The sequence below is a fragment of the Columba livia genome, chromosome 1 (genome assembly GCF_036013475.1).
Source record: "Columba livia isolate bColLiv1 breed racing homer chromosome 1, bColLiv1.pat.W.v2, whole genome shotgun sequence".
In the NCBI taxonomy this organism is placed as follows: domain Eukaryota; kingdom Metazoa; phylum Chordata; class Aves; order Columbiformes; family Columbidae; genus Columba; species Columba livia.
In genome coordinates this window covers 32,210,851-32,238,719 of record NC_088602.1, presented here as the reverse complement: position 1 = coordinate 32,238,719, position 27,869 = coordinate 32,210,851, and the positions used below count along the sequence as shown (strand labels likewise).

Below are 27,869 nucleotides of genomic sequence, written 5' to 3'. Positions count from 1 at the left end.
CTTTCAAATGTCCATATACAGCGCTGGTGACTTCAAATAAACTTTCAGATCATACAGATGAAGCTCTCGGTTTTAGATGACTCACAAATGAGGGACTACCTTATGAAAGGCAGTAGTACCTCCCTGCAATCTTCTGCAATAGCCCAGCAGTTGGCAAAGACATATACGTAACACAACTTTTGCTAAATATCTTGCAGAGCTTGAATAATTCAGGTTTGCAGGCTTACAGCCTATCATGACATAATCCAAGCACCAAACAGTTTTCCAGCCAGTGCTACTCAGCAGTGGATCTCCTGGCTAAACCTTCTTAAAGACCCAGATTCTGCAGGTTAAAATGATTCTCCTGTTAAGAACACAGAGCAATGAGCTTCCAATTAGCAAAGCTTTGGGAACAGAATGAGAAGTGAAATCACAGGCAACCTGAGGCAGGAATGCAAATCTATAAGGAAGTCATTTTTGGGTAAAAGACAACACAGTGGAAATCTTCTACTAATATTCTTCCTTCCAATGAATGCCAGTGACTCAAGAAAACTGCCTTCAGAACTCCATGGAGTAATATACTGATAACCACAAGACCCATCTCATTAAGATGGTGGTTTTACAGCCAGATTCCATTATAGAACCAGATACATTCACTAATGGAAGCATATTGACTTGATTGTTGAGGAACTTCAGACTTGTCAATCGAGAGAAGTCAAACATTTTTGTAGGACAGATTGAAACAATACACAAAACTTGAGCCAAGCCATCTCTACTTGACAGTATACCCAGAAAAGTGGCAGAAAGAAAGGGTTGAGGCAGAAAAAATAAATAAAACCAGCCATTGGAACTGTCCTTAACTAGGACAATCTGAAGAACAGGCTTCATTTGTTTCTTTGATTTAATTCAGTGTGTCTGTATGCTTGCACACTCAGATATTGCCAGGCCTGAAGATTATCTCACTGAGATGTGTTAATGATGGTCAATGCTAGAGAATATTTGGACACCTCTAACAATAGATTAAGATTCTGTACCTCCTTGTCTGAAGACCTAAAAATGCATAGGATCCAGCTGATGGAGCTTAGGGATGCCAGTAATTCCTACACAGTCTGACCTCCAGGATGCTTATGCATAGCTTCTTTTGCCTGGAAAATTGAAAACCCTCAAGGTCCCTTTTGTGCATGCTACCAGTGAACATTCCTCACAGACAGCAGGAAAGAGGAAACTCAGTTTCTCTGTCTCCATAGACACATACTAATGCTGTCTGCAGCTTTACATCACAAGAGGGAAGGTCTGACCAGTGACTGTTCCTGAGGAAGCAAGCAGCCTGCATGGCTCCAAGATGACAACTTGTACACACTGTCACATACAAATGAAACAGACTGCCCAGAATTAGTAGTAAAAATTTCCAAAGCACTCAAAGTAAAATCCAGTCAGGGTCAGAAATGACTGACAGAAGCTAATATAATTTCACAACTTTCCATCTTTAAACTATGACTACATTTACTTTTCACCATTAAATCATTATTATGAAACATGGGGTTACCACAATTGGCTTGCATGAAAGTCTATCAATGATGTGGTGACAAACAAAACATTTCAAATATCCTTCCGTGCTTCTAACAGAAGGCCCATTTATCTTCCCTGCTTAACATTCCCTTGCACAACACTTGATATGTCTGCATAGAATCCCCAAGCAGGTAGTGCCATGCAAAATACTAGAGAAGGTAAGAAAAAAAACAAATGGGGAAAAGGGTTCTGCAAAGGTGTTTTTCAGTTTCCTTACTACTGCCAGCTGCAGGGCGATTGGGCTGCACTACTCCGTTGCCTAAAAACAATCCAATTTAGTGAATATGTTCATTAGTGACATCAAGCTTAATACAATAGAACGTTGTTCCAGCTGAACTGAGTCACCACAGCAGCAAAAGAGCCTGCTTATGACTCTGAAGATTGCAGAATGGGTGGGTTTTGTTTTGCTTGTTTTATCAGTATGCAGATATATGTGACATCTGGTGTCTTCCCCTCACCCTTCAACATAAGTGTAGAAAACAAGTATGCCACCCTCTCCATTAAACAAGTTTAGGACTGCAGTAGTATTAGCACCTAAACTTACAGCGTCCTTCAGACCAAAATTTAAAAAGTCTCCTTTCTTTTTAATGGGTGATAAATATTTTTTCTAAGCCCCTAGAACTACCAGGATAATATCTTCCCTGAAGCTTCCTGCAAGAAGAGTCTCTTGAACTGTCCTCGTATTGTACGGTTTATCCAGTTGTGCTCACTTTTCAGGAAAGATGTGTAGAGCCAGGATCTGTATATCACCTTACCCACTTTCGAACAGAGTAATTATGCTCCCTCCCCATCTCCAAGATAGAAGACTTCTCACATTTTTTACTTTTTAAGAAGGAGGAAGGTGGGAAGAAAAAAAAGAAGTTCCCAAAGGATCACAGACTATGTCTCAGATCAGACTTCTCAAGTTACACCTGAAGCCAAAACATTTGAGAAGAACTGATAAATGGCAGCCTACACTATGACTTGTGTTCTGGACATGACAAGTACCCTCAGCGTTGTAACTTGGCAAAAAAACACCAAACCTCAGAGGTCAAGTGTTTGAGGCACACACACTCCCAGAACAGACACATATGAACAAGCAGCCAAACCAACAGAGGACATTTCTAAACTAGAAGTGCTCATGAAAATAAAATCCATGCAATCGACCACCCACCTGCGAGAGGGTGAGAAGTTACGTTTGTGAGTGGTTGACTTGGCTGGAGCTCGGGAGGTTTGTCTCCGTCTTGCAGCAGGTGGTGAATACTCCCTGGAAGGGGAAGAATTACTGCCAGAATGATCTGCAGGACTAGGAGAACGCTTCTGTCTATGGGAGCTTTCAGAGGGATCCCTGGGAAACAAACAGCAGCTTGTTTAATAGGTGTAATACAGCATTAGTACATTTCTAAGAAATGACAAACAACTCCAAGACAGAATCTGTGTTTACAAGACCAAGAATTACCTTATGGAATCAGTAGTTCCATCTATAATTGCATACACGAAATTACCTTAAGCTAGCAAAACTCGAGAATGCAAGCTAAACATGACATTTCTTGTTAATCACCAGACTGTAAAATATAGAACTAGAATATGGTAAGACCAAAAATATATTCTTCTAATTTTACCTAATATTTCACGTGGTGCTACAATTCCTAACAGTGGAGAATTATTTTGCTACTCTACTTAAAAATTTCTGTAATGTCAGAACTTTATTCAAGAAGCCTCAAGCTCACAGATGTTTTCAAACGCTCATCACAGTTGCAAATGAATGAGGCATCTGTCAGAACATTCAACTATTTAACTTACTGTATATCATGAAGACTTGACATTATTTCTTAGTTTTTATTATTTAGGAAAAAAAAAAAGACAAAAATCCAACACTGAAACAAAGGGCTGTAGTCACCACAGCAATACTGATTATAGTACAACAAGCCAAGTACTCTCTTGATCCTTTCAGCACAACCTAGAATGTTCTGGTCTACTGCTTACGACCTTCTTCCAGCAATGGAGTCTGAAAGCACGAGGGAAATAATATATTTTAAAGTAAGAATGGTGTAATTTATTTAATCAGTTAAAAATACACAATTCACTGGTCTTCCACTCCTTAGTCTTTATTATGCCAGTTACAAAGTAAACACTTAGAAACACGTATCCTATTTCCATCAAGGGAACACAGGACTTAAAAATGCAGATGCATTTTTCAACTTAAATGGAAATCTATGCTTCAGAAAATAATGGGAATAGTCATATTAGTCCACCATTTGAGATATATACATGCAAAAGTGAAGTAATTCTAAAACCACAGTAGTCCTTGACTACTTCAGAAATACTTTTAACCTACTGGAGATCAGAGAGAGTTTAAACATGTCACTGCCAATTTAGAAAGATATTAGTCCTCTAAGATTTCAGAAGAGCAGGCAAGGGGACAAGGAAATGACTTTGAAAAAGATTTTGGCAAATGAATTGCTCCACTGGTGAAGGTCCAACTTCTTGAAAAGTAATAAATCTTTCAAAACAGCATTTTACAAATTTGTTAAGTTATATAATTAAAACCTACCAATCTGTTATAGTCTATCAATTAATCTATATAACACACTTAAAATATTTAATGAGTACTGAAAAGATTGTTGGCAAAGCAGGTATAAATCCCTTATTATGCAGTGCGCTATAAAAGATAACTTTAAAAGCAAGGTTACATTAATGTTAAAAACTAATAATGCAACATAACTTACCTCTGCTTCTCTTTTTTCTCCTTATGCCTTTCAAAATCACGTCCTCTCTCTTTCACCTCCCTTGCCTTTTCTTCTGAACGTTCTTTTGCTTTATGTTTTTCTTTGTGTTTTTTCCCCAGGGGAGTTTCCTCTTGTACTGGAGGAGGAGGACTAGGTGTACGAGGACCTTTCTTTTTACTCTGGTTACTTTTAGAACTTCTGGAGATAAATTAACAGGAGGGGAAAAAATGAAGGACTGCCAACTATTTCAAACAACAATTTCTAAGACGCTGGCAGGAAAGCTATAACCTAAAGGGCCTTGAAGCTTTTAGGACAGGATTCATCACTCCATTAGCAAGCAGTAGTCAATAACTGTACCCAGCTGAGGGGTGAATGCAGATGGTAGAAATTGACATTGAGCTCTTCCATTTATAACCTTTACTTCTGAAGCAAATGAACAAAAATAGGAATTGTTCCTGTTCATGCAGAACCAGTTTTCCAAGTTAAAATGCCCTTGAACAAACTGCACACATCAGAGAACCAGATATAGTATCATGTCTGTTTAGACTCCCATTTCTGCAATGCAATACTCCAATCATATACACAAAATGATTTGAACAACTCATGTATTCAATTTAATATTAACTACCTGATGCATAAAACACCGAAGTATTTTTGAATATGCACCTCACAATAGTATATATTTTTCCATTTAAATTATCACTGACATAATTCCTATAAATTAGATATCAGTGCACTGAGTGTCAGTAGCGTACTAGCCCACACTTTACCTTCTCATAGCAAAACAACACTCTTTTGTCCCTATTTCAAAGGTGATTATTTCTTAGCAAATAGAGATGTGTCTGCTTACACTGCTGCTGTAATTTCTTTCCTATCTAAAAGCTGTAACCAGTGATTCAAAAGGTCCTGCAGCCAGCAAGAACTTAAAAACAGGTTTTAGAGACTGACTTTTTGTGGTAAGGCACCCAGTTTGAACTTCCTGTGATTTTCACATACCTTATCCTTACTTCCACACCCCCACACACATCCTACTTTCCCCCTCCTAAATTGTGAGAAATTCCCTGCCTTGAAAGTCAAACATTATTCCCTGAATATACAATAACAATGGAATATGCAGTTGGTCAAATTTTAAGCATTTCACTTCCGTCTAGAGAAGCCACTAGAGAAGCCAGGCTCAAATAAAACTGCTCCTCATTTCTTAATGGTTCATATTTCCTCATCACCTCCCAGCAACTTTGGACATTCAAAGAGAAAATAACTGCTTGTAAGCCATGAAATCAATCAATTGACAGCTACATGCACATAACAGTTTTCTGCAGAAGATGATTCAACAGTGCATAATTTAGAGACCTCCCACTAAAATTATATAATCAGATGTCCCGAAAGTAAGGGGGGGGAAAAATATTAATTATGAAAACCCCAGTAATAAAAATCAGTGTGGTTCTCTGTTCTCACTTTCGGAGAAGACACATCAACATACTGACCTCTGCTGATCCAAAAGTGGGGAAGGTACAGCAGATGCTTTCTTCTCTTTCTTACTAGCTGAAGAAGATGATTTGGGACTGGATCTTCGTTTTGGAGATTTGCTAGACTTTCTCGGTGATGGCGATGGTGATAATTTAGATCTAACCACCTCTGGAGAAATCTTGAGGAAAAAAATGTACTAATTGGTAAAATGTTCAAAAGCTTACCTGTATGCTGATATATGTGCCAAATATGTAAATTCACTAACAGTGTACATGTGAGATCTTAGCTGTGTGCACATCTACCTCAAATACACTAACCACATCATTTTCAAAGAACACCATAAAGGGAAGATGATGGGAAAAGGGCAGGGGAAGAGAAAATTATGCACTCTGTAATACATTAAAAAAACTGTTACTAAAAGTTTAAAATCAGTAGGTTCCCAGTTAGCACTCCAGTTTGCTTTTTTGTTTTTTTTAAATTTCCCCAAGATTTTAGGGTTTCTAACACAGCTTTGCTGTACTTAACTCTGTTACTACAAGACATGTTGGACAAGGAGCCTGGCAAACATGCCTTGTGTCTTCTTCTACATGTCTTCTCTGTTAAAGTTCTTATTAGTTTCATGTAACTAAAATGCATTAAATCCTACTCATTTAGTAGCCAACTTCATAAAGCAAAAAACTTGGTTATGGTGCTGGATATTGACCAGCTACTCACTACCAATATCCAAGTTACACACTAGGTTATACATGTGCCAGTTATTTACTACTATGTAACACAATAGTGCCCAGGAAGCTCAAGTCTGCAGAAAACACTCAGAAGCTTATGAAGTGGCTGATTACTTATTTTTTTTCATTTCACATTATGTAACACAAACCTCTTTTTTAATGACTATCTCCTCTCGTTTCTCCATGTTTTCCTGTTCCAACTTCATAAGTTCTCTCTGAATCTTTTGGCGCTTCATTTCCAAAGACAGCTCATGATCATAATCATAATTAACATCTCCATTATCAGAGTCTTTATTGAAAAAAAAAAGAAGTAAATAGATTAATAAACAATCACATATGAAATAAATACTAATACTTAGCATACTGGATGTCAAGCATAAGTATTTCCTTGACTTTTAAGCACTGTGTTAATGGATCAATGAAGCTAAGGAAAATGTCTTCTCCAATTACGTGTGGAAACCTGAAATAACTTCAGTTAGTTTCATACAACCTGCAGTTACATTCTTAAACTTCATTAAAAAGAAAAAAACAAACCTTAAACTTCTTTCAGAGACTTGCACCAATTACTAAGCTGTGGTAGCAAGGGAAGGACAGTAAACTTTATTTATTTAAATAACAACAAAAAAGTATGCTTTCACACCAAAAATATGTAAAGTACCACTTGAGAAATCTCACATGAAATAGATTTAAATAGTGATGCACGATCCTAGAGGTTTTTGTTTAATAGTGTCCCACAAATCAACTGATACACTTATTTAATTACATCTACAAACTGACTTGAAAATAAGAGGTCTATATGACTTCTTTCATTGGATAAATGCACACAATTTCTGTTTTTAAAATATTATTACTGTTTTGTTTTCACATCAGAAAAGGTGCTAGTTCTCTCACTTTTTCATTAAGTCATGCCTAGTTGATATCATATGCCTCAAGCCTTGCAACTGAAATCTTACTGCAAATTAAAGTAGTTTTACTCACTCTGTTTACATTTCTTATTTTGTTCACAGCTATTTAAGTCTAATGCTCAAAAAGCACTTTGGGAAAATAACTGTCAAAGAAAAGATGAAAAGATGACTTCATTAAAAAATCATTAGCTTTCACCCCCTCTTCCTATACACAAGAACTATATAAAAGGTTTTGCAATAACTAAACTCAGTCTACAAATTCTCTCCACATGTCATGAATGCATGGGAACAGCTTATAGAGAGGTGCAGTTCCTAACAGCACAAGTTCTTTCCCAGTCCGTCTTCTTCTCTTGCAATATCATAACTACTTCTGAAACACTATAAGTTACAGAACTATGTAAACATCACAGTTCATTAGAAGCTGCCATAATTTCACTGCCAGGTGAACTTGGTCTTCAGCAAGTGTGAAGTAGAAAGACTCAAGGGAGTGAAAACAAAGTCTTTCCCTCAACAGACAGCATATTAAACGGACATGTATTATCAACAATGACAATGAAGTCACATTTTAACCACAAAAAAAAAAAAGGACTACAAAAGGTAACACAAGACTCTTACCACTCTTTCAGTGTTTTCAGATGATAAACAGTGCACCAATTGCTATTTTCAACTGATGTAATGTTCATTCTAATGGAGCCCTCGTTAATGAGACAGTTCACACCACTACAAACTATGTAACAAAAGCCTGCTGACTTTTGAATTCAAAGTATTCAAATGCTTTTTCCTCAGACTGATCAGTTTCAAAATTACTTTGAATGTAACTTGGATCCAACCAGTGATACAAATGTGACAGAGTAGCTTATGGTCCAGTTCCTTGCTATCCCAGTAAAAAAGAAGAGAAAAAAAAAGCAGGTGTTTTTACCATCATGGCAGTCCAACTCAGATTGCTTCTCTGTTCCCCTCTAAAAACAAACATTAATGGCTACCACATTCTGCTTATATACCAAATCTTTAAATATTTTGCTTTATATACAGTCCAGTAATCTTGCAATTCTTTTAGCTGCAAGGGAACCATTAGTTTAATTATACTTACCCTCTCTATTTGTTTCCCAATCCCCATTTTCCTCTTCACTTTCTGGCGTTCTCTCCTTTGTGATTTTGATATCCTCCTTTTCTCTACGTCTTCCTCGTGAAGACTCTTTCTATAAAAGGAAAAATGCTGCATTAGAGTATACAACTTTATTTTAAAAGAAGCCTGAAGAAGAACATATATTCTACATGGTATTTTGGCTGTTGCTTTTTTTTATAGCACAAAAAGCATTTTCCCCTCTAGCCTGTTGCGCAAATATCTTCTTAAATAAGCAGAAATTCCACAGGCAACACGTTCTACTGCAATTTCATATAATCAGCATGCAAATAGCAGATAGGGAAAAGAGAAGATTCATAAAACAAGAAGGTTTAAAGGCAGGGCAAGAATCAAGCACGTATCAGAGAATAAAGTTTAACAAAGGAACTTAAAGAACAGACCAGGTTCTTAAAACCAGATATTTAATGGACATTTAAAGAGTATAATTTTAACAGCTTGATTAAGAGTTCCCAGCTGTAAATAAGAATATTTATATGCAAGGCAGATGAGCCTCAGAAGATGAACCACGAACTCTCCAGAGGATAAAGAATGTAGGGGGATAATAAGATAAAACAAAACCAGAGACCCCTGGCTGTCAGAAGGAAGGGGGAAAAAAAGTCTAAAACACACTGGAAACAAGTTTTTTTGATAGTTTTATATTTGAACTTTCACTGCCCCCAAGTTATTAGGCAAGACTAACTATTGCAGTAGGACCCATTTTGCATGTGGCAGATCGTTTTGTGGATACACAAAGAGACTATTCTTAAAAGAAAGAAGGTAATTTCAAAAGGCAAGTGAATCTGTACTGCTCTTTTCTCCCTGCTAAATTCCAGTAGTAAAGCTGCAGAGATGCATCATAGCCTCTGCTGAAGTGACATTCTCTAAATAGTGTCCCTGGGGCTCAAGTGGAGTACAGGACCAAGATTTTTCACTATTTGCAAAAAAAAAAAAAAAAAAGAACATTCAAGTTTAGAAGTATCTCAGGTTAATTTTTTTAAGTAGGAAACCAGAAAAAGCAAATGAAATCTGTCCCATATCCTTTTTGTTCTCACCTCCTACAGTGCCTTCTTTTGGGGATTCCTCAGTGTTGATACACAGGAACCTTTGGGTTTATGCCAAGAAAAGGAGATGCCTGAGAATTTCACTAGCTAGTCCTTATTGGGACTTAGATCCTGACTTAATTTAAATCTTTAACATCACCTTAGAAACACAGTAAGGAAATAACAGAACATTGTGGATAGTCACTCCCAAGTAAAATTCAACTTTTTTTCAACCCCCCCACTAGCAATGTCAAAATCTTGTCTCTAGTTTAATGATGTAAAAGATGACAGAACAAGTAGTGCATTTATTTTACTTAATGGCCTAAACCAGATGCTTCAACACACAGTTATCTTCAAGCCTCTCATCTTGTTGTATTCAATATATCATATTCAAAGTCTTAGAAGGTTTGGAAAAAACTGACCAGCCGCTACATAACACAAAGAAACTTCACATTAAAGAACTAATTTGTGTCATGTTTAATTTAAAGCAGCTTGTAAAATAAGGAAAAGTGCTTTTTTTCTCCATTTCATGACAGGATCTCTAAAATGATGCACAAGATCCTAACCTATTAAGTCATGCTGGTTGCTGACATCAACTGCAGACAAGGCTAAATCAACTAAGCCACCACCACAATATGTACTAAAGACATTCCAGTCTAAGAGCAAGAATTGTACTAAGCTCCAAAGCAAGTTACTTTAAAAGAAAACTACCCTGATGAGATCTGAAAACCTGTAACTTCCTGTAACTTTATCAACAAGCCTCTCCTGCAATCACTTTTTTTTTCTTAGAGCATCTCCGTTTTTCTAGACTGCCCTGCTTGAAGGTTGCATCTGTTCTATTAAATTGTGTACTTTTGCCATACACTCCAACTAATTCCTACAATATAAGCAAGCAATAAACATATTTTTCTTAAATACAAATACTAGTTTCTATGAGTTCAACACTATTTGTTACTAGAAAACTGAAGCATGCATGTTAGGACACCCTCTATCTACTGACCTCAAAAAACTTCTCAAAGACAATTCCCCAGATAACTTGTCAGCAGAGAACGTGCATATAGGCCAGAAGGCTACAAGACCAATTTAATAACCATAGGGCACTACCAATTTAATACTACTTAGCATCTCCAAACTTAAAACCAACACAAGCACCTTATAACAGCCTGTATTTTCTCCTTTCAGTGAAGAGATTCAGTAACGGCACAACCATACTTCTACAGAAGAACTGAGAAAAAAAGCATCTATGAAAGGAATTTTATTAAATTATTCCATATAGAGGAAGGGAATAGACAATTTTTATTCAAGCATACTATTTTACAATTCAGGACAACTTGAACCAAGCCTATTCATACACTAAATTACTTCGGTTTAGTTGTCAAGAAAAAAGATTCTGGTAATGCTGCATCTTGAAAAACAAATCTCACCTTAGAAATTCAGTATATTTACCTGGGGCACACAAATCAAGAATTTAAGTTATGATGGTTTAAAAGATATATTTTAATTTTCTCATCAGAAAAGTCTTCAACATATTACTTACATCGCACTTGTTGCACTTGCAATGCATTTAATTCCCTTGTGCTATCTGGAAAATATATTTCCTTCATATCCTTATAAACTTTCTTGTACTTAACACAGGTTGCTTTTTTTTTCTCTCCCTTAATAAGCCAAGAATAAAATAACTCAAGCTTCTAAAGGCCAACAGCATGTCTGTCTTGTACTTGCAGATGCTGTCTCTGCTTCAACCAAACTTGTAAACTATTTCTCTGCAGACTCTTAAAAAAAAGCATTTACTACATAAGAAACAGTAAGCTTTCATAGTATTATTTTCTAAAAAAAAATAATTAAAAAAAAAAATAGATAGTCCTAAGAGTAAACAACAACTTAGCAGACTTTGTCTATGCTGTTTTCAGGTATGTGCTCACAGTTAAACTATTTACATGTGTTGGATAGACGATTACAGACTAACGTTGACATTCAGGAGAAATGCTACTTAAGAAAGGAAGAAAAATACAACATTACAGATGAATTCTGTAAGATTTTATTGAATTTTAATGTGTATTTAAGTTGAAGCTCCACAGCTCATAAGATATAATCAGTACACTACAGCACAAGACTTGATGTCTACTTGAATGAACTATAGCCAGAAGAATTTGGCCAGAAAGAAAAGGACTCATCCAGTCTGCAAAACATGCTTCTAACCAAGAAGTGTTATTTTGCCAACAATGATGGAGAGAATATTTATAAGACTCCTAAAATCTACAGTTCTCACAAGGCAGAGGCTTCAGTTTCAGCCTTATCAGCAATACAAACTAATTAAAAAATGCAGATTTCTTTATATCTGGAATAAGCTAACATATTGCAGCTAGAATCTTTTGGGCAAGCACAGTACGATTCTGCTCTACATATAATAGCTTTATAGTGTAAACTACTACCACACTACCCAAACATATAATAAAATGAATCTGAAGTTTTCCTGAAATAAACAGGCATTGTTCCCATTTCAGAGATGAAAGATAATGCTGACTTCCATTTCCAATGGATATACTCCAAAGTCAGTGACAAAAAGCACAATTATGAAACAATTGATACACATTCCGTACAAAAACCTTTCCTAAACATACATTTATTCCCACTACTTCTCCCAAATCACACACACCTCCCAGGTAGTACTCTAGGTAATACTACAAATACTACAAAGTAACTGTCTCCTCATAATATGGGGGGGGGGGGGGGGGGGGGGGGGGGAATCAAGATAAAAATTTCTAACTAAACACAATAATGGAAGGAACCTTATCTAATTATTTGTATAATAACTGATACACTAACATCCAGTGCTGAAATAATTCTGAACACAAATCTGAGAAACACAGAAACAACCGAGTTCAATGCAATGTAGTTATTCACGAAACGCAGCATATTGTCTCTGAAAATAACAGTACAAGACATGAAGGAAGAATAAGGGATATACTGTATAAGCTGTCCATATAGGAAGTTTCTTCCTAAATACATCCAGGTTGTACTAGTTATCTTACATCTCCAAAGAACAAGGAATCTATTCCAGAAAGATTTGACATTAGTTATACCGCCTCAGACTTTTGTGGAACCTGTTCAGGTTTTTGACTGTATCTTCTGGAAATCAGGTAAAATGGTCATATAGAACACAAACAGCATTTCCCTTTGTTATTTTCAAGTTTGACACTCTCTCTACTGGGATAAAGTATAAATATGACGCATCTAATTTGCATTCTCTCAACCACACATTACACGCATTCGCCACATATCCTTTCTTTTCTCCGGTCTCCTCCTCACCTCCTTTCCCACTTCAAGAAGACCTTTTGACTGTATTTTCTTGCATACAGGTGATCACAACCAAACAGTATTTCAAACAAAACTGGACCATGGATTTCTACAGCATGATATCAATAATCTTCTATTCCATTTTTATATATCTGAGCATTTGTTTCTGCAACTGTGACTGCACTTTGAACAGATGGTTTCATTGAGCTGTCCACAATAACTTATTTTTCTACTGGATGATTTCAGTTACTTTGACAATAATTGTTCATGATTTGTTTCAAATACTTTCTTCACTGTGCATTACCTTTCACTTGTCAACACCAAGTTTCATCCGTCATTGTACAGCCAAAAACTTTCCCCAATCCCTGTTGTACTTCCCAGACTTCAGTAACCTCAACTACTGTTTTCATATCTTCTGGAACGTTTGGTATTTGGGATGCCCAACATTTTTTCCCACATTCTTAAAAAGTTATAACTCTTTTGATGAAGCACTATAGCATCATCTGTAATTTGATCTTTTGAAATCAATCTCAAAATTTCCCCTTAGCTGGCTTCTAAATCTGAGAACATTAGACTTTCTATTCTTTGACTGTCTCTGTGCCTCAAAAGCCTTGTTTCAAAAGAAGCTATTTAAAGTTTCACCTGTATCAGACTGTATCAGACAGTTCTCTTAGCCACTACTCTCCATTTTTCCAGGCTGGCAGCCTGGTGAAGCACAAATATTGTCTGCAGGAATAGTGTTGCTCTTTTTTTAAAAAAAAAAAAACAAAAAACACACACACACACAAAAACCAGTTACAAAACTTTTTATGGAACAAGCTACCTTGCGCTATATCAAAACAAAATTAATGCTGCTTATCCAGCTACTGTTATGCCAAAAGCTTTAATAAGAGATGTAAAAGTCAGATATTCGATCTCCAACATAATAGCAGCTCTAATGATGGAACAAGATTTTTGTTAGCAGTTCAGTCACTTCAGTCTTCTGTCTTTTCAGATATCCCGCTTCTTTGCGATGCAATTCTTGACGACACCCCCTCTTCATCTATTTGTTCTAGAATATTTTCTTTCCATATACCACATTTTGAGAGTTGCCTCCATGCAACTAATACAAAAGCTCAGTGGTTTCCTCAGCCTTCTGTTTTATGAGACTGAAGCAGAGGAACTTTTCCTCTGCAGTGTGCTTATCCTGTAAATAATCCTTTGGTACTTTAACAGACCCCCTAATTCTCCAATCCTTTTTAATTATTGCTTCCAGTTCACCTTTACTTGGGCTTTAGCTGTTTAAAAGTATTTTATTGGTACATTCATAGAACACTATAAAAAGCAGGGTTAACTAATTGAAAGTAAGAATTACATCAAAATTAGAATTGTACCAGGAGACAAGAAGTTACAGTAAATTTTTAATGACGGTTGGAAAAAACACTTTTCCCACCAACCATGTACTCAATAACTGAACAGTTTATTCAAACTATTAGAAAATAAAAGAAACACATTTAAGTAAAAGAGTAAAAAGAGTGAAAGTTTATACTAATTAACAGCAACTGAAAACATGATTGGAAGGTAAGCCATTCTGTTAATTTAATGATAGCAGCTGCTGTTGATTTCTTTACACCTGACATAAAAATTCATTTTACACAGTAAGTAGGAACAAACCCGAGAGGGGGAAAAAAAAAAAGAATGCTGTTAATAACCTGCAGAAGCAAAACTGATTTTTCACAAATAAAAACTTTTAATCATTATTCATATGAAGACTGTCTTAAAAAACATGATGCAGGAATACACCGGTGCTATTGTTACAGAGGTGCAGGGTCACACTACCAACTCTGCCCCTATTTGTAACATCAGTGCAGGAACAGATAACACAATTTTAGAATGAGTTAATTTCTGATATTTGAGGGGTTCGAGGTTGCAGAAAGATGCTTAGAAAATGAGAACGATAATGAATTAATCTTTTGCATAATCCGTAAGTGAGCAGTTGGGATGGCTGATGAGTATGAGAAGGAAGGTGAAATGAACCAGCACAACAGTAAAAATCAAATTTGGGATGAACAATTGAAGTCAGGGTGCATGTGAACAATGGGTATGAGTAAGTGTCAGGGGAAAAACAGTGGATGATTGGAACAATAGTTAATACAGTTCCTTTGTAATAATCAAAGAGTCTGCACTATTATTAAACACATGTTTATCAGTACTCATAACATATTTTAGTCTGTGAAATTTATAAAAAAACTTTGTGGACTAAAAGATCAGAAATTGCTGCAAAATATAATAATTGTTAAGACACTTCATAATGAAATTTTGCCACATGCTACGTACAAAATGATCAAGTCATTAAGACATTTTAAATATTACAAGTCACCATGATCAGGTTTCTAGGACACACTGCCCAATTGCTACTGAAGGATTCTGGAGTCCTGCAAACTCCATTCTTACCCTAACAGGAGAGGATGATTCCTCTGTACTTCGTTTCTGTGGCTCTGCCTCAACATCTTGACGTTTATTCTTCATTCTTTCCCGAAGATCTCCAGTCGGTCTTTCTGGTGACCTGTATGATACAGAAACATCATATGAGCAGTTCTATACGACTGTTTTTAAAGGAATAAAAATCTGCCTTTAGCTTTGGTTTGTTTTGTTTGTTTTGTTTTTTAGTATATACAAAAACATCTCAACCTCCCACCCAGAAATTAAGTGAATGAATAAAAAAAAAATATTCAGTTCTAATGAGCTTAAGCATTTTAAAAACAAACTCTTTCAGAACATCAAGGAAGACTTGACTCTAAGAAGAAAAATGACATGTATGTGTATATATGGTGTGACTCAGTTACAACTCTAGATCAGCTTCAGGTGACCCTACTGAGAACAAATCAACTTTTTGTGATCATCATACAAATGTGTTTCACAATCACTCCTACCAAGTCTTTCAAGATATCCTGAGCCTTTTCCATATTCTAAGCTGCATTTAATACACATATTTCTTATTTTTTTAGTACATATGTAAAGAATATATAAGTAATACAGAGTCAAACTACTGTAGACTAGTAAGAAGCACAACTATGAATACAGATGAAGTCTGCAAGTGGAGATAACCTGACCTAGGTGTCATACTCCCCTACCTTGGTGAGACTGCCACACAAAAAACACACTATTGCAAGACCATGCACTAGAAATTCACTCTTGGAGGCCTCCTCCATTTTCTATCTTGCAGTAACATAGTTATTTCATTATTTAATTTCAAAATATTGTATGAACTCTACTAGTCATGCAACTTTAAGGTACATTTTCTATAAAAGGCATTAATGTCATATAGGAAAGGAGGGGGAACATCCTATACTATTACAAGACATCTGTATAATTTTGCCCTCTCTTAGTATGGATTCACAAGTTCATTTCTCTCTTACAGGTTAAAAGATAACAACCCTCAGATTTAAACAAGTTCTTAAGGAAAGGGGATGTAGAAGCTGCTTCAAATGATCTTTCAGTTCAAGAAGACAGATTTTTCTCTTCATACAAATCTGGCTTGATATGGAGTTTGGTACTTCTGTGACAGCTGTTAGCCATAATTACAGACTCTTCTGTGAAAGCATTGTATGAAACTACTGTATATGTTCCTATCAGCCTACACTAACAAATCACAAGGAGATACTGATGCTGCCTTAGTTGAGTTACATATAATATTTGAATAATGAAATTTACATTTGTTCTGTTTTTCAGACTGAATTAGGGTTTCCATTTAGAAAATATTGTTTCTTACATTCTCTGTCACATAATACACAAAGGGTAAACTGTCTCTCACAAATTATGCATACAAAAAAAAATCCAATTAATATGATTTCATTTTGAACCTGTGCATACTTGAAAAATAGTAATTTGGTTTCACTTCCTCTTTTGCAATGTTACCTATATTTAATTATTTAAACTGTGTCATAAAGTGTCTTAGGATCCAAGGAGAAAAAGACCAGTGACTGCTCTAATTTTTAAATGTATTTAATTCCCCATGAAGTTGTAAGTACGAGTCATTCTAGATCAGAGGAAAGGTACAAAACAGAAACATGCTGCTTCTTTCGGCACTAAGAAGGATCATGTAACTTATTTGTATTTGTATGCTGGATGTTATCTTCTGTGTGTGCATTATTATACCTTCTTTAAAGTCTGTGGCTTTAGCAAAGGTTAAGATTCAAGGTATCTTTTTCTCCCCCTCCTCCCATCTTAGAAAGGTAATTCCTTTGCATTACCAAAACAGTCTGAAGCATTCCAGCTATCATCTACCTCAACAAATAAACCATCTTTGAACACTAGAGTGGCAATTCAACACCTTAATTTTTAATAATACTTCAGTTATGCCACAACGGATTTGGACTTGTGAAAGTGAAAAATAATTTGAAAGGCAAAGAAGTCACAGATAATGTACTGGTAACATTGGTCTTCAAGAGAAGAAATTTCAGAAAAAAACAAACAAAAACAGTAGCTGAAGGAGAGAGCAAGAGAATTTTCATGTACACTCCAGATAGACACTTGATATTTCAATAATTTAGGTTTTTTTAAAGTTATACGCTGGAGTGAAAAAACGTTTAAACCATTTCACCCTCAACTGGTGCCTTTTTCAGTTTGGAGCGGAAGAAAAAACTAATTTTTTTAAAATGTTGTTCAAATCTACTTAAAGATTACTGAAACTATCAAGAAATCACAGAAATGAAAAAAGCTATAGCTTCAGAGTTGGGGCTTGTTGACAGTTTTATGTCTGGTTTTGAGGTTATATTTTCAGCTTTATAACACTTTATAACTACACCAAAATTGTGGTAGCCATCCTACTGCTCCCCCCAAAAATGACACCATCATAACCCCCCAAAAAGTCTAACACAATAAGATCAAAAAAACTATCAAATTTTCAGAAATGATCGTTCAGGAAGCGGTGACTGCTTTCAGATACTTTAGCTTAATGAACATTAAAACAAGCTGGCCTCCTAGCTGATTTTTCTTTCAGGTGTACCACAATTTTAGTTTTTACACAACGGCTTCTTTTCTACATAACTTTTCCCGTCACCTCCCTCCAAAAGGGACCTTTGGTTATTCCATGTAATGCACAGTGCTGAACTTCAATAGATAACTACAATTTTACCTCTGTGATTTAAGATGATGTGGCTAGTATGAAACAGGTAGAACCTTTCACACAAAAGGCTCCACAGCATTATCTCTGTATACTGTACGAAGAAAACTACTCAATAAAAGATTTCTCTTTAATGACTTCATATTTTGTGCTGGGGACATCCTTTAAATAAGGCTTAAAATGCAGAATTTTGTAATTTCAAATTTTAAGCAGTGCAGTTCCTGCAACAGTTCAGTTCTCCATATTCAGTAGCTTTGATAAGAAATGAACATTCACAACAGGACCTCCATTTGCTTCTGTACCTCTTCAGAAACAACTCCCTAACAACAGACACATGTCACAACACACCTGAGAATATCTGTTTGTATGTGTGTGCACATGTACATGTATAGGCAGATGACAATCATTAGTGTATAATGTACATATTATAACTGAATGCTCATGAAACATTGTCCAGTGTTTCACTTTCCCATACAACAATATTTGCACCTTGCAAAATGTATACATTCTTACCTAATATGACTTCTGGTTTGATTAGTTTTTTAAACCCAGTGTAATGATCCAGAACAAAGAGGATCAGATAGGCTAAGAGAGGGACACTACAATGGCACAGATCCTGACGACAGTGTAAGAGAACCAGCAGGACGATGCCAAGCAACTAACCAACAATCTATGAGTGGAGCAAGAGAGCAAAATTCCTTGTGGGACAGCAGTATTTACACACAGCTCTTCCCTTGTTAGCTTTTCCTTACTTTATATGCCTGGAAGACTACCAGGTCTGTTACTGAATTCTTAATATCCTCATCAGGACAGCTTTTTATATTAAAAAAAGCTAGGTTTTATTTTTATAACAACAAGATTGAAATGCTAGGAGAGGTAGCATTAATACTGAGATGGAGTTATAACAAAACTAGATTTAAGAGTCTTTTTTTATACCTTAGAGTCATGTTTTCCTTCTGTCTGTCAATGTTCTGAACTATGGGAGGCATCATGGTCAGACAAAACCATTAAAAAGCAGATTTATTTAAGACAGGTATGAAATTAGAGGGTCAATAAAGAAAGGCAATAAGACATGCTTTGTCCTTCCAAACCTCTTGCAAAGCAGACAAAAGACTTCAGCAGCAGGCCTGACTGAACACACATAGATAAATCGCCATTATGTTGTCCCAGATAATTTAACAACAATACTGCTTGAACTGAACTGATGCAGAAGTAGCATTAGCTGAGCTTGCAAGAAACCAATAAAATTGCATTCAAAATACTTGAATAACATTTGTAAAAATCTCTGTAATGTTAAATGGCATGAAAATGCCAACATTTCATTATGTATATAAAACAGGTTTTTCTGTACCTGGCCAAGAGCTACCACTAGAAACTTCTGAAAACGAGTATGCTTTTTTTTATTTGTCTGTTTTGGCATGTGTGTGGGGAGGTGGGTAGGTAGGGGCCTCCTCCTCCTTTTCAGTTTTAAGAACACCTTTATTAAATGCTGAATGTATCAGACAAATATACAGCAAAATCTGTCCTTTGACTTTTTCATATAGTGCTAGTAAAAAACAGCAATAAGAAGAAGTAAATCAACATTATTCTTAAATGTCAGTGGTGACAGTGAAGCAGAAACAAAGCTTAGGTCATTAAAAGAAATGTGACTTTTCTTCAAATGACCAAACAGAACTATGCACTGAGTGTTCCAAACACTGAAATCAAGGAGAAAGTGACATTCTAACCATTTTTAAATTTAATCTCCACCAGTAAATCACTCTTTTTTCCCCATTTGGAATATTCAGTACAAAACAGAGCAAAATCTTTATGCACTGAAAGAAATATTAAGCTCAGTGATATATTTTGTATCCCAGCTGCTACCACCTTAGAAGCAATTGAAGATCCAACAAGCAAAGTCAAGATCATCCTGAGATTATGCCACAGGAACAGGAAAAAGAATCAGAAACAGAACCCTAACCTCATGGCCACCTTCCTGTTGTTACTTCATACTTTGATGCTTCAGTGCACCCATCCGTAATCTAGAAGTACCACTGTCATTACTGTAGCATTATGAAGTACAGTTGTTTGTAAAATGTGAAGTCTTCATACAAACAGGTACTATACTAAAACTCTACTATCTTTTTGTCCTTTATAGGAAGAATATTACAAACTTACTGCCACATTTAGTTCCAGTTAAGTAAGGTATTATGTCACACAAACCACAGTCAAAAAACTGCAATTTTTAAATTACAGTAATATAAGAACAGGCAGACAATAAAAAAATATCTTCTGAAAAATGAAGAAACTTTTTGGATCTCTTCCTATGATACAGGATATCTGTTCTACATCTGACAGATAATTTTCAAAACGTAGTTTTGTGACAAGTGTTTTCTCACAACAGGAGAGAATGAAGAGACATTCATCAAACTATAGCAAAGGCAGAAGGACTGCAAGTATGTGAGTACTGCTGTAAGTAGTTGCAAAACAGCATTTTAGTAAAGGATAGAAAGGCATATCAGAAGCTGCAGTGACACTATGCAAAAAAAAAATTAAAAGTTTTAAGGTATGTCAACCCATTTCAAGTAATATAAGAAGTTAATCCACATCCAGCATTCATCTTTTAAAGCTATATACACACAAAAATCCTGGGAAAACCCACTGCAAATGCCAGATTAATTCTTTAAACAGCTTCACAATGCAATTGGTTACCAATAAAGCATACCATTAGGCACACCACAGCATTTCACTTCAAAAAAAATTTAAAAAAACACAACAGAAGACAGTTGAAAAAGCTATTTTCCTACAGCATGTGAAGAATTCAAAGTGAGTTCTTGATTTACCTTCTATAACTGCTGCTATAGCCTTTACCTCGTGGTGAAGGGCCATGTACGAATCTACATGTGTTCCCATAGAGGCAGTTGCCAGTCTTCAGCCAGTTACGGCACTGTGTCTAAGAGACAGACATTACTGGGTGAATTTCACACTCATTTCTGGAAATACCATTGGTGTGAGTGTGGCAGAACAAACAAATGACTCCACATTATCTCCCATTAATCTGTACTTTTTGTCCACCAGTAATATAACTTATTAAAAAAAAAAAAATAAAAAAATCAACAGTGAGCATCAGGTCTGGCAGAGAAAAATTTAGGTTGGTGGGAATACTATTAATATGTACAATACTACTGCTCCTCTCCAGAAGCTGGGACAACACACGTTATTTGAAAATTCTAGTATTAGTATGTTGAACATCCATATGTTAAGTTCTTTTCACTTTCACTAACATTAGTGACATCTGAGTATCTGGTAGTTGTGAGCTACTCTTTCCCACCATCTAAATCCTGGAAAAGAAGATACTGGGGTGGGGAGAAAAAGAAGAACACTTTTACAACTCACCTCTGCAGTACTTCCAGTGCTGGGTCCAAGCCTTTCAAACACACTGGGTCTTCGGGATGTGCTATCAGATATGGTCTTGGTATTTTCCACTGTGACCTTCCTTCTAATTTTTGACATTTTGTACTACTTCAACCAAAAAAAAAAGCAAAACTGTAAAATCCTTCAGTCTGGGGCTATTGACACTGAACTCACATGAACAAAACAATATGATATAGGTTGTAAGAATTGCTGTAGAGGTGATGAAGAAAGAAAAAGTAGTCATAAATGAGTGAAATGTATCTAATAGCAAAGAATGCCTCTGATTTGAACTAGTCAGCTGAACACCAGTAATGACAACTTTTTGTTTTACTTTATGACTTGATTTGGATTCTTCAGCTTCTTTTCGGGAAAGGTCCTATGACATGTTATTCATTTAGGTAGCAAACACCACACAGAATAAATGCATTTCTTCTTCGTGTTTTTTTTGTGCATCAACTCAAGTGACCTCAAGTGAAAAGAACCTTTAATGTTACTACACCAACCTCCCAGGTTCTGACCACTACAAATGACTCCCATTTTCAGAAACTCCAAAATCAAGACCTCAATTTTTCCCCCCACTTTGTTTTGTGTCACAACCTATTGAAAACCACCTTGATATCATCCACAGTCTATGTTTGTTTCTGATTTGTGTTCTACAACTATTTGGAACCATCTGAGTTTAGGAAAAAACAAACAACAAAACAAAACAACCCACACCACAATAGTGATACACTTCTTAAGCTTCTCTAGAATAACTCCTTTTCATTAGGAAAAACAGATTTTGAAGCAAATATAGCATAAGTTTGATAAATAAGAAGTCACAATTCACCTTACCTGAGAAAGAAGGGAGTTATTGGATATAGAAAGAAAGCTATATATACATATATATATTTAAAAAAAAAAAAAATATATATATATATATATAGGACACTGAGAAAGGTTGTAGAAAAAAGGCAAAATGAGCTCCAAAAATTACTGTCCATTCTTTAAGTGCTACTTGTTCTACACAGAAATAAAATCAATTCAGAAAAATCTGCCAGATGATGGACAATTTATACACAGCTCAAAAACCACCTCTTTGTTGTACTGCAAAGTGCCACCATTCTATAGCTTCTTAGTTAGTATAACACAATTAGCCAAACACTAATCTCCTACCCTTCTGCTGTCTCCTCTAGTCCTATCCACATGTCACTGTGTTTAGAGCACACACACTTCAGGCAGTTTCTCACACACAAAGTTAAAAATGATGCAAACATCATCCACAGAGTCAGAATAATACAAATTTCAACTAACTCTCACCAGATTGGATCAATACAAATTTTCACTGATCTGACCAGCAATATGTTCCCATAGCATTCAGACTGTAAGGTTTCATTCTACAGAAAAAAAGTATAATGTGTAAATGTGGGCAAACGTACATAAAATGTAATACTACTGTAACTTACATTTTACACTTGACACTTGATAATACCTGCTATTCTCCTTTGTACTTTAGTGAAACTTCTATTATCTGAATCCTATGGTTACTTCAATGACAAGACCTCCCTAAAAGACTGACACTTGTACACTTTCTACAAACAAAAACCCTGTGCTGAAGCTCTTGCTAAGCATTTTAGCTCTTTATAAGCAACAGAAAAAAAGAAAGCTTACACTGCATACTTGAGAGATTTCTCAGTTCTAGTGACTACTTCTCTAAGCCTTTGATTATCTGAAGAATTTTATTCACAAGTAAGGTTCAGATAACCAAGACATGAACCAAGATGCTCGAGGGGGTAAAAGTTAACCATGTGATGCACACCAGACATTAAAAACAATGGTTAACATCAATTAGTGGAAGCAGACAGTGAAACAGTAGAATTTGCCAGTAGTAGGAAATTATTTGGGTTAGTAAAAACTGTGAATAATAGAGATTTCCAGAAAGATCTAATTGAGTTAGAAAATTGAGTAATACAACAGCAGATGAAATGCAAATAAATACAACGTAATGCACACAAGGAGAAATGATTTTATCTAAATACTTGATGAGTTCAAATTAGTCCAGTCTTCTAAGAAAAATAATTAGGAGTCATTGTGGACAGCTCAATGTGCGGCAGTAGTTATAAAGTCTGACAGGATAAATCATTAAAGTTAGAAAGCAAAACAATACCACATCTCACCTAGCTGAGCACCCTTCCATTTCAGGATTGTTTCCCACTGTATTTCAGCAAAAAAACCCACTGAATTTGTAAGGTTTCATGCAGCTACACCCTTTAATAGAGGATAAAAAATGACTGACATATACAAAAGCATTTTAGTAAGACAATCATATACCAGATACGGAATTTGATTCAAGTATTTACGGTAAAAAGAGTCATACCTGAAATAAAAAGGGTTAGAAGAACGGCACTGGCAATGGCACAGGGAGAGGGTTCAACGCACGAAGGACAGATAAAATGAGTGCTTATAATACATAAGTACACACTGACATGATAGCTGCATACAAATACAAAAAAAAAAAAATTACATCCACTTTGTCTGCTAATTTTAATCTCCTTTTATTCTCAAAGAAACAGAGAGAAAACACCTTCTTGTTGTTGTTGTTGTTATTACTTTCTACCCAGCAAATAGTTACCTTCTTGGAATTAACTCCTATATGAAGTTGTGATGATGACTAGGCTTAAAGGATAGTTTTAAACATGGACAGGGCTAAAGAGCTAATATCACAATAATGGAACACATAATTTGATTCCAGCTACCTACTTCCCTATATTTTGTCTGATAATTTCCTATAAGGAAATTAAGAGAATATCATCCAACCATGGATCTTTCAAAGGCTGTAAAACCCCTTATTTTAAATAAAATAAAAACTTGGTATCAGAAAAGAAAAAGCGTACTATTTCAGGAAGCATTCTGTCAATTCTGTCCTTACATTCTAACCCATACCCACCAGTTTGTCATTAAAACTTGATACTTCATTAACAGAAGAGATATTTCATGAGAAGTTATTCTAAGCAAACAAAAATGGCAAGCTGTGACAGCACAGCATATTAGTTTCTGTATGCACATATTACCAGGACGGTGTCAGTCCTGCAATCAGAACTGTGTTAAATTTCACTGTTAAGTGAATATAGCTGTTATACAGGCTGCAGGATTAGAGTCCAGACACATTATTCAGTGAAAATTCCTCAGTTTGTCTCTCTGCCAAACACTACATTTGAGAGACTGTACCTGAAAATGCAGTCACTCCCATTTTAATTCTTCAAAGACCAAGTTGAAAAAATAAGGACATTATTAAAATAATATTGCAGTTGAAATCTCAGATGCACAGCAGCGGTTTTAGATTACTGACAAGCTTTCTTGCTTATAGACAAGTACTGTAAGAGGGAAAAAATTGTTTCATTTCCAAATTTTTCAGACTGTGCATTAATGGAGAATCAAGAACAATTTCAATGGAATAAACCATAAAAATTCCCATCCCTTGTTCAATTCTCCCACATTTTCATCTTACGTTGCTTTATCCTTGATGATCACAGTCCTCCTATCAATCCCACACTGATGGCCAGTGCAACAATTTTTCTTTCCATCAAACATCTGTGTTTCTGAACTACCATCTCCTTATCAAACACTGATGTGGATTAAACAGTACTGAGTATCAGTGTGGACAAAGTCTTGAGCACTCATATTTCAACATTTCAAATAATTACTACTATGACTTTAAAAAAAAAGTTTCTAAGTAGAAAATTATGTACTTCTGTGTTTCAGGTACATGACATTGCTAAATCTATTAAGGGGCACTGAAGTGTCTGCAACTTCTGAAACAGCTTACTACCATCACGCAAAATTAATTTCACACTCCTAAAATAAATTCTATAGCTAAGATTTCAACTGTAAAGTTTCATTTTTCCATACATAAATAAGATCTAAATGAATATTTAATAATAAATTAGAAATATTTTAATACTACCATAACATACACACAGATGCACCTATGTTAGTCTTCAAATGGAGTAACTTTTCTAGGGTGAGAGAGAATATGTTAATGGCATCAATTATACTACCATTTGAAGGAAAATGAAGGATGTTTCAAAAAGACAGACTAAATCTGAAACCACTATGCCTTTGAAATTGGGTCCATCTTTTTGAAACATCCTGTATATCTCAGAATGTTACTTCGTGAATAAATCTTAAATGCAGACAGACTTGAGTAAAGTGAGTATACCTAGTGGGCGCTAACCATGTAACTGAAATCAATGGAGCATGATATGATTTACACAATATTCAGTGAAAATCTACTTTTTTATTATCAGTACTCCTACATTTTGGTGTCAAGCATGCTTAACATTTTTCTTCAGTAGAAGTATAACATTACATAAGCCACAATCAAAAGAAACACATCTGAAACACGTGCTTTTCTAATAGAAAAACCTAACCTAGCCCTCTACAAATATTAATCTCCCTTCCACAGGAAAACTAGAAACTGCAAGGTAACACAACAAAAGCAAAGTTCACAAAAAACTGTAAGGAAATAAAATCTCTTTAAGAAGTCCAAGACATCACTAGTAAGCATGTCAATGTCTGTGCATGCATATCTGCATGCCACACACAGGCTGAGCATTACGTCACTTAAGAAAAATCCTAACTGTGGATAAATAATATATCTTTTAAAACAACAAGCAAAATGTTAATTTTAAAATCTTACAGAAGTTCACATATAAGCCAATTATAACACACTAGGATAAATACCTGTTGACAACTAAATAACAGCTTGGAAAGAGGAAAATATCAGTGCTGCCCCTCACTTTTCCAAAAAAAAATTCTACCTTAAAATGTTTTGTTTCTGGTTACAGTGTTAATGTTTCCATGGCACAATACTAATAAAATAGGGATATCTGAAGGACCTCCACAGGTTTTCTACCTAAAAGTAATGTTAAAAATAGCAAAACCAACTTTCAAAAAACCAGTCAAGTACTGGTTGCACATTTATGCAATGCCAGTCTAATACTCTTCAACTCTCACAGAGAAACCTGTTTGACAAAAAACTAGAAATTATCCCAAGTTTTCTTTAACAACTCCATGCTGCTAACCCATCACCATATTAACTTGAACCTATCCCTCTAATTTAACATTTGGTATTTCTCCATTTGCACTAATAAGCAACTGCTAATTATGTTTTCACAAATATAAAATCATGGTTGGCTTCCTATGTGTAAATAAATAAAATAAAAAATCAGGCCCTATTATGACAAAATAAAGTATACGGTATTCTATAACTTGTCTAACAAAGTCCTCAAAGATGTTTTACCAGACTAAGTAGACTGGTGCAGACAGATCCAAGCTCAATCAACCTTCATATCGAGTTTGTTGCGTACATGTTATCTCCAATCTGTAAACTGGATCACCGCATTAGCATGTTATCACACTCAAGCAGGCTGAGAAGCTGGGCATATTATCTTGGGCACAGCCATGTATAGCCACACTCCTATAGTTTTCAGATACACTCAGTTAATGGGCTGATTCTGTCCACTCCTGTCTGTAACATGTTTCACCACCAGAGCAAGATGCCATAAGGTCCTGGCACTATCTGTCAAAACTTGTTCTTCAAGCAGCGTTGCAAAGGCTGACAAGAAATCAATGGTGGAGTGAAAATCCAGCAGAGAAGTCAAGGCTGAGGGCCTAACCAGACCATCCATAACACTAACCCAAGATGCCCAGTCTACAAGTTCTGGAAGGGATGGAAGTTAGCTTGTAGCTGCTATCTAAAGAAATGGTGATAAGTGAATGTATATAAGCAAAATTAGTAGTTCCCCTAAGCACATAAAGCAGAAACTTTTTTTACTGCCAGAAAGTGGGAGAAGAGCCCCACCGAAGTGGAAAAAATAAAAAAAAAACCAACCAAAACCAACAAAACCCACAACACCAACAGGGAAGATCCAAGTACACGGGCGGCAGGCTCCAGCACGGCCGCTGACTGACAGAACTGCACCCCAGCAAACGTCTGCCGGCGGGCCTCCCCCAGCTCTCCCGGCTGGCTCCTCTCCCCAGAGCCCCCCAGCCGCGCAACGTGCTGAGCTGCAGCGCCGCCCTTCCCCGCAGCTCCGCTCCACAAGCCGAACGCCCCCGAGCCCCGTCGGCCCGGGCCCCCAGGCCAGGGCGGGGTAAAGGGGCGCTGGGACCCGACACGCCCACTCCCGCCTCTCCTCCCCTCACGGCCCTCCCCTCCTCCACCCTCTGTGCCCCCGGCCGCACCGCCGCACTCACCTGCTCCTTCCGCTGCCGCGCCGCTCCCCGCCGCCTCCTCCGCCGCCGCCCGGGGCGGAGAGGGTGGGAGGGGGCGAGGGGGGAGTCCGTCCTCCCGGGCCTGAGCGCGGAGCGACACGGAGAGGAAGACGAGGAGCGACACCCGCTCCCGCAGCCCAACGGCGCCCGCCGCCCTGCCCCCGCGCGCCGGGGCCGCTGGGTAACCGCCGCCGCCAGCGCCGCGCGCACCCTTCCCGGCAGCCCCCGCGCCGCCCGCCGCGCCGCCGCTCGTGATGACGTCGCATGGGGAGGGCAGGGCCGCAGTGGCGGCGCCAACATGTGG

The 27,869-nt window shown here is 36.6% G+C and overlaps 1 protein-coding gene across 9 annotated transcripts in view; it reads right to left on the bottom strand.

The window, feature by feature from the left end:
- The window catches only part of ZC3H13 (zinc finger CCCH-type containing 13), a 48,262-nt gene extending 20,393 nt beyond the window's left edge, over positions 1–27,869 (bottom strand). For 2 of the 9 annotated variants that reach the window (XM_065054074.1, XM_065054082.1), the window contains exons 1-9: positions 27,548–27,869; positions 21,293–21,415; positions 20,740–20,849; positions 15,247–15,358; positions 8,444–8,552; positions 6,598–6,737; positions 5,741–5,901; positions 4,257–4,454; positions 2,702–2,875 (exon numbers count right to left, since the gene is read on the bottom strand). In XM_065054074.1, coding sequence (XP_064910146.1) covers positions 2,702–2,875; positions 4,257–4,454; positions 5,741–5,901; positions 6,598–6,737; positions 8,444–8,552; positions 15,247–15,358; positions 20,740–20,849; positions 21,293–21,415; positions 27,548–27,865 — 1,445 coding nt within the window. In that variant the 5' untranslated portion in view covers positions 27,866–27,869. Of the gene's footprint in view, positions 1–2,701; positions 2,876–4,256; positions 4,455–5,740; positions 5,902–6,597; positions 6,738–8,443; positions 8,553–15,246; positions 15,359–20,739; positions 20,850–21,292; positions 21,419–23,466; positions 23,502–27,547 lie in introns of those variants that run through there. The other 7 variants (XM_065054118.1, XM_065054091.1, XM_065054098.1 and 4 more) reach the window with 7 other exon arrangements.